At 34.8% G+C, this 10,501-nt stretch overlaps 1 protein-coding gene across 4 annotated transcripts; it reads right to left on the bottom strand.

The window, feature by feature from the left end:
• Positions 1-5,545: 5,545 nt before the first annotated feature.
• Positions 5,546-7,948, bottom strand: LOC106332765. Of its 4 annotated transcripts, none has more exons than XR_001268168.1 (7): positions 7,561-7,948; positions 7,064-7,453; positions 6,833-6,973; positions 6,617-6,734; positions 6,410-6,545; positions 6,194-6,303; positions 5,546-6,107 (listed from the first exon to the last, which is right to left on the bottom strand). XR_001268168.1 is itself a non-coding variant. In XM_013771260.1 (6 exons), the coding sequence occupies exons 4-6, from the start codon at positions 6,296-6,298 to the stop codon at positions 5,643-5,645; spliced, it is 483 nt and encodes a 160-aa protein (XP_013626714.1). In that variant the 5' UTR covers positions 6,299-6,303; positions 6,410-6,545; positions 6,617-6,734; positions 6,849-7,038; the 3' UTR covers positions 5,546-5,642. The 4 variants fall into 4 exon arrangements, 2 of the variants coding, with proteins under 2 accessions (XP_013626714.1, XP_013626715.1); XR_001268167.1 differs by having other exon boundaries at positions 6,849-6,973; XM_013771260.1 differs by lacking the exons at positions 7,064-7,453; positions 7,561-7,948 and having other exon boundaries at positions 5,546-5,834; positions 5,922-6,107; positions 6,849-7,038.
• Positions 7,949-10,501: the final 2,553 nt, after the last annotated feature.

Raw genomic sequence — 10,501 nt, 5'->3', positions numbered from 1 at the left:
ATCGATGAAGTTCCGAGGAAATATCCCGACGAAGTTCTCCCTCGGTATATTCCGAGGAGATTTTCGCAAACTAGTGATCCTCGGAATTTCCTCGGAAATTTGTTTCCTCGGAATTCCGTCAGAAAATTCCGAGGGATTTCCGAGGAAAGAAGAAATTCCGAGGAATTATTTCCGAGGACTTGTTTCGTCGGTATGTCGTCGGAATAACGTTATTCCGACGAAATTCCGATGATTTTTTCCCTCAGTATCCTTGTTGTTTTCTTGTAGTGCTCCTCCGATGAGATGATGAGGTGGTGATCGGCACCGGAAGTGCTCTACGTGATGGCTCCGTTTACGTGCGTCTCTTCTCCACATCAAAGCCTCTCGGATCCGATGCACGATGACCATAAGAGACAGGCGATGGATCTCTGACGGCAAGGCTTGTCTCCAACACCGTGTTACATCTCCGGTGACACAAGGTGCCCCAAACGGTGAACGCTACGTAGTGGTGATGAGGCGTGACATCTCCTTCTCTTTCCATGGGATACCTTCCCTCAGGTTCACAAAATAATGATGGCATGAAGGTGATGGTGTTGTCTTGGTTGCCGCTAGGTTTCATGAAGAAAAAGAAGATGGTATGAGGAGGTTGACGGCGCTGGTCTTTTTCTACGAAAGTGGATGTATACAATATTTATATTGCACGCTTTGACCAAAATGGAAGTGAGGGTTTTAGTTATAATAATTATAATTAAACCAAACCAAACCGGTTTTGGTTAAACAAATAATTAAAACAACCAAAACTATTTTGATTTATGAATCTGGGTCGTTACAGTAGTTTTTGGTAATCACCAGGTAGAAGCAGAAGATTTTAGTGAAACATTTGCACCAGTTGCGAAAAATGACAAAGATTTGATGTATTCTTGATGTAGTTGGCTGCCAAAGGCTGGGAAGTATATCAGATGGATGCATTTTGTATGGTGACCTTCAAGAAGAGGTGCTTATGAAATTGTCACCTGGATTTTGTATGGAGGACAAGAATAAGGCATGTTGATTACAAAAATTTCTTTATGATCTTAAACAAGCACCGAGATGCTGGTTTGCCAAGTTGACAAAAGCACTAAAAGAATATGATTTTGTGCAAACGATATCTGACTACTCACTATTCGTCTTTGAGAGTAAAGATATTCATGTACTCATCTATGTGTATGATTTAATCATCACGGGATGTTCTACACATGGGGTTGCAAACATTAAGGCCTACTTGATTAATTAATTGCTTTAAGATGAAAGACATAAGTCTTCTCAAGTATTTTTTTGGGTATAAAAGTAGCTCGTCATGCTTCAGGGATCTACTTATGCCAACGAAAGTTTGCTCTTGACATTATCACTGAAGCAGGACTTCTTGGTGCAAATCCTGCATCGTTTCCGATGGATCAGAAATCACCAACTTGCATTGGTTGAAGGTGCGACGATTTCAGAACCGATTAGATATCGATGTTTAGTTGGAAGATTGATTTACTTGAGAGTTACGAGACCTGAGTTGTCGTATGCAATTCATACTCTTTCCCAATGCAAGCTCTGAAATAGGACCATTGGGATGCAACCATTCGTGTGGTACGATATCTGAAATGGAACCCGTGACATGGAATATTACTTAAGATAGGTTGAACCAGGTTCGAACCGTGAACCAACTGGTCACATAATTGGATTGGATCTCAGAATCATTAAACTGATAAAAACCATTAAAACTATCAAAAATCTATAAATCATCCAAATTAGTTTATATTTATAATGTTTTATAAATGAATTTAAAACATAAAACATCATAAATATAAACTAGTTTTATTTTTATATTTACAATGTTTTAAGTTTTAAATTCATTTAAATTTTTTTATGTATCATATTTACTAACATTACTTTTAAATTTATACACTAAAAATATACTAATCCAGATTACTGAACCAGGTTTGACCCAGTTGGACCACACTGAACCGTGACCAAAAAATTATCTGGTTCAGCTTCCGGTCCGGTTTTACTTTTTCCAAAATGTTGAAAGGAAAATTTCAACAGTGTCGTTCTCGCAATACAGACGACAAACGGTTTTCTGGGGGAAAACATATATGTCTCGTTTCATTTATTATGTCAAAGAAATATCATCAGAAAACTGTTGAAGCAAATATTATTGAGAAAAAAAATTGGATGGATAACTTTAAGTCAAACCATGCTTAATCCCCCAAGCAAACATAAAACCATCACTCACGTACAAATCTGCTTATCTTAACCAACAAAATAAACAAACAATTATCTCTGCAACTCTCAAACCCAGGGAAAAAGTCCTGAGACCTGTTTAAAAGTTTTGTGCCTTTTTTGCTTCACTTATCAACTTCCCTATTCTCCAAATTATCTTCTTTGTATACTCAAACAAATGTCAAAAACATCAAAGTTCAAGTATTTTGATCCAGAAGTCTCTGAAGTGTGTTGTTCAAATTTGTAGAGCATAATTAATTCATGAGCTCAAGCTGCAAATGAGAATTGGTTTACAATTGGTGGCAATGAACTTACTGTGCTTCTGGTAAGATGACTATACATCTATGTTTCTTGGTTTTCAAGGCAAGATGGTTCATTAGGGTTTTCCTTTGCAAACGTTACTGGCTTTGCATTTTGTGCGGAGTTTCTGCCGGAACCCATTTGTAGCCATCGTCTGTTTCTCAACATTGGTCATCTTTATAGCAAGGATGGATTGTGAGAGAGAGAGAGAGAGGCGGGTTAAGCAAAAATTCTAACCTGTAACATAAATGAAGAAGAAGAGTAACAAACTCAACTCCACAAGGTGAAACTTAAATATGGAAAATATATATAGAGTAGAGAGAAAAGAAGAAGAAACACCCACGACCACAAGGGATAAAGCCTTGCGCCGTACCAACTGAGCCAGACAGGCTTGTTTGATGGATAAGTCATTACTCTCTTACAGTACGGTCACAAATCTAAAAAGGTTGACTGATTTGAGAGCCAAAGACATGAAAATTTAGAGTGGCTAAGCCAATTTTCACTGAAAGAACTAATTGCAGTTTCGATAAAACTTTTCTAACATCGATTCAAAAAGAAAAGACTAAGGTAAATTATACGGGTTAGGTAGGATACGTGAAGCCAAACCTGTGTTTAAATTCTGAATGACATATATTACAAGGCGGTATAGACGAGCGGCCGATAGAGCTTTGAATCCGATTCTTAAACCTAAAAGGACAAGAAAAGTTTTTTTATAAGTTTTTATTTATTTATATGAATAGGAATTGAATCAAATATGAATGCAAAAATGATGAACAGATTAGTTATGAAGATGGGCGAATGGTTCAATGAGCAATATATGATGGATGATATGATAAATGAACAAGAAGAAGAGGTAGAAGGATGGATGATGGGATCTGTTGCTGGACGTGTGTCTCTCTCAACAAGATCAGAGGATGGATTGATGAATAGAGATGGATCCGGTTCTTGCTGGACGTCTCTCTCTCAAGATCGGACAAGGAATGAAGATGGCTCGATGGACTCCACAAAGAACAATGGACGGCTCTTTGATATGTCAAGAATTGCTCTCAATTGTTTCTCAGGGCTGAAAGGTTTAGGGTTTTGCTAGGGGCAAACTGACTCATATATTAGCTTAAGTAAAAAGTACACGGCCGCTTATAAGGGGTTTAAATACCCGATGCAGCTTTGCCCTTATAAGGGACTTGAAGCAAAGCAACAAGACTCTACTTGGACTCTAAAGCCCAAAGGGCTAACAAGAAGGCTCAACTCTATTTGGACTCTAATGCAAAGGCTTAAACAAAGGCCTTGAAATTATTGGACTCTAAATTAAAAAAAAAGGCTAACAAGTTTGCCCATAATTTTTTTAAAATCGAAATAGATAAACCAAACACAAACCAAAGACAATAAACCGGTTATAAATCATAATTGAATCCTTACCTGCTTACCTTATTTGGATCAGGCGCTAGGTCTCTAAACCGACCGCAATTGGAGTCGAGGCTGAACCAATTTTTACCATTTCTTAATAAAAATGTCTAGACTTTCCAAAATTCTCTGACTTACCCACAAAAATGTAATTTCAGTATAAAAATACATGTATAAATATCTATGTATAAAACTTAGAAAGACTGAATAGTTTGGTGAACAAAGAAAAAGAAGAAAATGAATATAAGTTTCATGCCTACCAATGTCTTTGTGGCGCTCATCATCATCTTGGCTCTTGTAGTATGCTTGTTTTGTGTGCCACGACTTATCAAACGGTTTGCGAGTGATGCATAACTATAATTTTGTTACCAATTAATTATGTCATTTTTGTTAGTTTCCAATCATGTTTTGTTTTGCTTAATGATATTATAACTCTATTAAATTTGCATAATTGAATTATGGTTTTATTATGTTGTAGTGTTACATACTACTAGTACTGTACTTATTATCATCAACCTAAGTTTTGAGAAATCGCAAAAACTTTTTCCTTAATGTGTACGTGCAACTATCAGTTTGACAAAATGGGAATGTGCAATACCAATTTTGACTAAAATTTTAAAATTCACTAAAATATTGGTTTAATTTGTACAACTTCATATTATACTAGGGGAGACCCGCCCTACGAGCGGGATTTGATGGATTGGTTTTTATAAAAAAAAATTATTTTGTGTAAATTCCTGAATTAATTTTTGGGGTCGGTCCGCGCTAGGCGCGAAATTTGATTTTAAGAGTTATTAAAGTTTGTATAATTGTTGTTATAATTAGTTAGTTGGTGTGTGTCGATTGGGAATGAAATTGATATTGGTGATCATAATTGATGTTTTAAACTATGGATTAAGTGGATGGTTTGATTAGAAAAGGGTTATACTTGTTGTACGATTTATTTTTCTTGCTCCTTATGATTGTTTTTTATTAATTGTTTGAATTGTTTAGTTTCGCAATTTTTGTTTGTTTCATGTTTAACGAAAAAGGTATTGGCATGCGGGTAACACAACAGATGAATATCACGATTTTAATTTTTGTTTGTTGGATGTTTAATGAGCTGAGCTGAGCTAACTCTTGAATACATGATCATCATTCTCTATTTTAACATAAATTCTTTAGTTATTAATCAACTCCAGATACTACAAAATATTAATATAAATCGTTTACTTATATCCAGATTGAACTTGAAAAATCAAAATAAAGAAGATGAAAACGTTGGTTGCTTATATGACACCAAAAAATACCACTGAAATTCATATAAAGGAACAACCTAAAATTAATAACAAACATGAAAAATTGGTTTGACTGTTACAAAAAAAACATTAAAAATTGATTGTTTAGGTGAACATAAGAAATTCAGCTACGCCTCTAATTTATTAGAACATTTTACTACATAGAACATTCAATATTTTGTTAAGAATATTATGAAAATGTAACATTATGAAAATGTAACATTTATTACATAGAACTTTAAATATTATTTAGATTAAAATATTTTAATTCTATTATTGAATTTGTGATGAGCAGTAAACCCAAACTTAGTGATTAATTAGATGGGAAAGCTTTGCTACAATGCAGAAAATCATTATTTTCATAATAGTATTTTTTAGTAAAAAAAACATACCAAACTCTAGAGGACTTAATTGAAAAACCACATCGATGCGAAAGCATTATTCAAATTTTAAAAACTGACTCGAGACACTATCATCTCCAATTACTCCTTCCGTGCCTTCGAAGCTTCTATGCGCGAGCCTTCTTGGTAGCGACACAACTGGGCGATGTTCCTCCAGATGATGATTCCTCATGATCATTGCTATCAGCTTTGACCTTAGAGAGTACTGAGTTGGCACCAGGCATGTCACCTTCAATATCATTGTCATCATCGTATAGAGCAACATACATCATTATTTGGATGATACAGTAACAATGAAATATATGTTGCAATTTACGTTTGGAACAAAGTCGGGGCGTGGCAGACGGTCACGTTCGTTCATGATGCGAGAGATCGTGAAGGTTTGATGGTTGGCAGTAAAATTGTATCTGCTTACTCTAACCTGGAAGTTGTATGTCTTACCAACCATGTCTGCAATAAATGGAGGTGGCTGAGTCTCCTCTGAATTAACTCCCTCTCCAGCCTGTGTTGGACGTATCAGTTGCAAGCATGTAAAACATAATTTATAGAATATGCTGGAAGATGCTATGTTGTGAAGTAGATACGTACCGTTAGATGAACTGCTTCATAGGCTCGCATGTTGTGTAGCTTCGTCATCTCTCCATCGAAACCAACAAACAAACCTTCATCCGTGTCATCAGCAATGCTCCACATGATACCTCGAAACAGATACAGTGTATTAAAACCAAGTTGGTTATATGTGCGTGGTGGCTATTTGGATTCTGCAAATCTGAAGAAAAAGGAAGGGAAAAAGGTCCAATATACCTGAGCACACCAATAACGTTAGTGTTATTGCACGTTACGCAAGTAAAGAATGCGACAGTTCGTTGGAGTTTCTTTGTGCACCTAGAGCAGGAGACGTAACACCAGTCACCTTTCCGGTGCAGTCAAATTCAACGTCCTACATTACAGACTTATTATAGTCACCTACAGAGTGTAAGTTAAGAAAAAATGTGAATAATGCTCATCAACCTGAGGCTGGGCGGTGATGACAAACTCATTCAGCTCATGTATGCTCAAAGGCTTGACCTTGGCGTATCCTCTCAGAAATGTAGGTACTGGAATGTTCCCAGTGGCTTTAGAGACCAGTCTACAGTGATGTGGAATACCATGTCAGAGGATTTGATGGATGATTAACATAACAAACACCATGTGGATGTAATAATTATGAAACCGTGATCTACTTACAACTAAAATAAAATACCTCCAACTGTTCTTGGGTTAATGTTTGTGGCAACAATCACCCTTGGATCAACACGCATGGAATCAAGTCTTCTGTGAAAATCGATTGCTTGATTGTCGAACAGACTCAATATCACAGGGTTATCGCTGCAATTAGAAGAAATGAGTGTAGTGGTGACTACATACGCAAGTTGTATAAATAATTTAAATTAAAAACTTTTGAGGAATAAGAGTTACTTATCAAATTTTACTGTCACCATAACATGATTTTTTCCTTTTGGAGGATCGCTCACGGTGCTCTTGACAGCAGTAATCTCAGCCAAAATGTATTCCGGACATCTATATTAATATTAAACATGGATATAGGGCTAACAAACTTATTGAGAATTAAGAAGGCACCTGGCAGCCGAGTGTTGGTGTTTGCTAGTCTTAGCAAGTCTGTTTCATCACGGAATCTGAAACCTTCTTTAGGCAGGGGAAATGCTGGTTCGGTTATCTCATCAAAGCCGGTAGTACCATTGAATCGAATCAACAGGGGTGAGTCGGTAAGCCTGCGGTTATGAATACATGGAACCACGTCAATTTTGAAAGGCGAGGAGCATTGATTCTTGCTTGGATCATAGTAGACTGAAATACAAATTGTATATATATATTAGAATCGATTAACAATATGAAACCATCGGAATGATCGATCATTGTTCTAACCCCAAAAAAAAAAAAAAATTCGAACTTACATTTACGTCTACCAGTAGCATGTCAACTCTCATGAGCTCACCCCCACGCCTAGCACTTCTAGCCTCCCAGAACCGCATGAGCCTAGTCTCCACGACCGATGATCAACTGCCGGTTTTCAAGTCAGTGAAGAAAACTCTTGAAAGCACACCTTCTTATAGCCGACTCCAACGTCATGCATCTAGATCGTGGGTAATCGATTAATGGGGGGATTAAAGACGCTCGATCGGTTACAGAGATGCGCAGGACGAAGGAGACGAAAGATCATCTGGGGAACGCGAGTCGCCATCGGCTCCGGAGCCGCGAGGAAGCACTCCATGTTAAACCGAATAAAAAAGCTGCGTTTCACCACGAAGGGCTTCACAATTCGCCGGCCCAACGAAGAAAACGAATAAGTTATGCTCTGAGTTTTGTTATGGGACAGGTGTAGCCTTCTCCTTGCCCTATTTGATGAGGTGGCAAGAGGAGAAGAGAATCCCTTCTACTTTATGTTATAAAGATTAGTTTGACAAAATGGCAAATGTGCAATATATAACTCTTATACTAGACATCTAATATTAGTTTAACTGGTACAACTTCATACTATATACCAACATATAATACTGGTATTACTGGTTCAACTTCTTCATTATAGAAATTTTAAATTCCATTTGATTTTCCATATGAAGAAAACAATCAACCGACCAAATTGGTGTTTTATAATGGTCTCTCCTAACTATTTTAATTTGTTTTAGTTGATCATCTCTTCTTAAGAATATTAATTACAAGGATACTGAATCGCAAGATAACCTAAAAACTACATGATATTATGCGTTTTTCTAATCAAGTTTTGTTTTCCCAGATACAGTACTTTTTTTCCCAGATATATACAGTACTTGTCAGGGATTAATTCTTTACTCATTCTCTATGGCTGGTGAAAAAAAGTTTAAACCAAATTTTAAGGTATTTCAAAATATTAGTTTACTTTTTCCAAAATGTTGAAAAGGAAAATTTCAAGTGTCGTTCTCGCAAATTCGCAATACAGACGACAAACGGTTTTCTTGGGGGGGGGGGATATATATCTTGTTTCATATCTTATGTCAAATAAATATCATCAGAAACTGTTGAACCAAATATTATTGGGAAAAAAAATTGGATGGATAACTTTAAGTCAAACCATGCTTAATCCCCCAAGCAAACATAAAACCATTACTCACGTACAAATCTGCTTATCTTAACCAACAAAATAAACAAACAATTATCTCTGCAACTCTCAAAACCAGGGAAAAAGTTAGCTGAGACCTCTTAAAAGTTTTGTGCCTTTTTTTGGTTCACTTATCAACTTCCCTATTCTCCAAATTATCTTCTTTGTATACTCAAACAAATGTCAAAAACATCAAAGTTCAAGTATTTTGATCCAGAGGTCTCTGAAGTGTGTTGTTCAAATTTGTAGAGCATTAATTCATGAGCTCAAGCTGCAAATGAGAATTGGTTGGTTTATACCATTGGTGGCAATGAACTTGCTGTGCTTTTGGTAAGATGACTACTATACATCTGTGTTTCTTGATTTTCAAGGCACGATTGTTCATCAGAGTTTTCCTTTGCAAACGTTACTGGCTTTGCAATTTGTACGGAGTTTCTGCCGGAACCCATTTGTGGCCATCGTCTGTTTCTCAACATTGGTCATCTTTATAGTAAGGATGGATTGTGAGAGAGAGAGAGAGAGAGGCGGGTTAAGCAAAAATTCTAACCTGTAACCAGGGCCGTGCCCGAGATATATTGCAGAAATATTTTTTTGGCCCATTTCTTTTAAATAAATACGTATACACCCAAGCCAATAACGAAACATGTTAAGCTACATAAGATTTTTGGAAATATTGTAATATCATTTGTCTATTTTTGATATCTAAAAATTTTAGGTATTAATTTTAATTTTTAATTTTGATAATTATAAAAAAAATTATATCAATTTTACTATTTTAAAGTAATTTAATTTATCTTAACCAAAATAAATAAATGAAAATCTATGTAAATTATAGTTTTAAATATAACTTGAATATAATTTAAAATAAATCAAATTATTTATTTTAGTTCTATGTTTAACTAAATTATTATTTAATATTTTTATTAAAATATTATTTTAAAATAATAAAATCTAAAATATTAACAAATTTTTATTTTTAATTTTATCAGAAAAACACTTAGTATCGACCAAATAAGCCAAGCATCGATTTTAACAATGTGAGTAAAATCTAAAGATCAATAGATCAAGTGATCAACTGTTGACTTTCTCGTTTATATAAGTTTCGATTTTCTATTTTGGAGGCACATTTAATATTTTATTTTTCAGGTAACTGAGAAACATTAACAGGCCTCTTTAACCCTTTTTATTATTTTGTCGTCAGCCTCTTTTGACCCATTTGTAAAGTGATTCCAGCGAATATGATATGTAATATGCGGTGTTTTGAGGATTTTTGATTGACCCGGTATGTTAGCCGGTTTGGGTTCTAAGAAAAAAATCACTATTTAAAAACTTAATGAAACCCACGAAAGTTCGTTAAAACTCGTAACCCAACTATCCCTTAAACCACTGATTGAACCAGTACATAATTTTACTTTTTTCTAGAATATTTCAGTTATACAATTAAAATTTGTTTTATATTTTAACTAAGAACTTAGGTTTTTATTTTTTCAAAAATAAAAAGATCATATGATCCTCTGGATTGTGAGTTTATTAACAAAATTAGTTGATGTGATTTGATATTAGATTTTTTTTGTTATTGATAATCTATTATAATTTTATGTTTTATTTTTGGTTTATTTTAGATTTAAATTTAAATTTTATTATTCACCTTAGACATTAAATACTTAAGGATTTTAAGCCTTGATATATTTTATTATATGTCATAACTCTTAACTTATTACAAAAATTGTTAGATAGTCTAAATTTTTATTATTGACATT

The sequence above is a fragment of the Brassica oleracea genome, chromosome C3 (assembly GCF_000695525.1).
Source record: "Brassica oleracea var. oleracea cultivar TO1000 chromosome C3, BOL, whole genome shotgun sequence".
NCBI lineage: Eukaryota > Viridiplantae > Streptophyta > Magnoliopsida > Brassicales > Brassicaceae > Brassica > Brassica oleracea.
The sequence above is the reverse complement of the archived record's forward strand: the minus strand, read 5'-3'. Positions and strand labels throughout refer to the sequence as shown.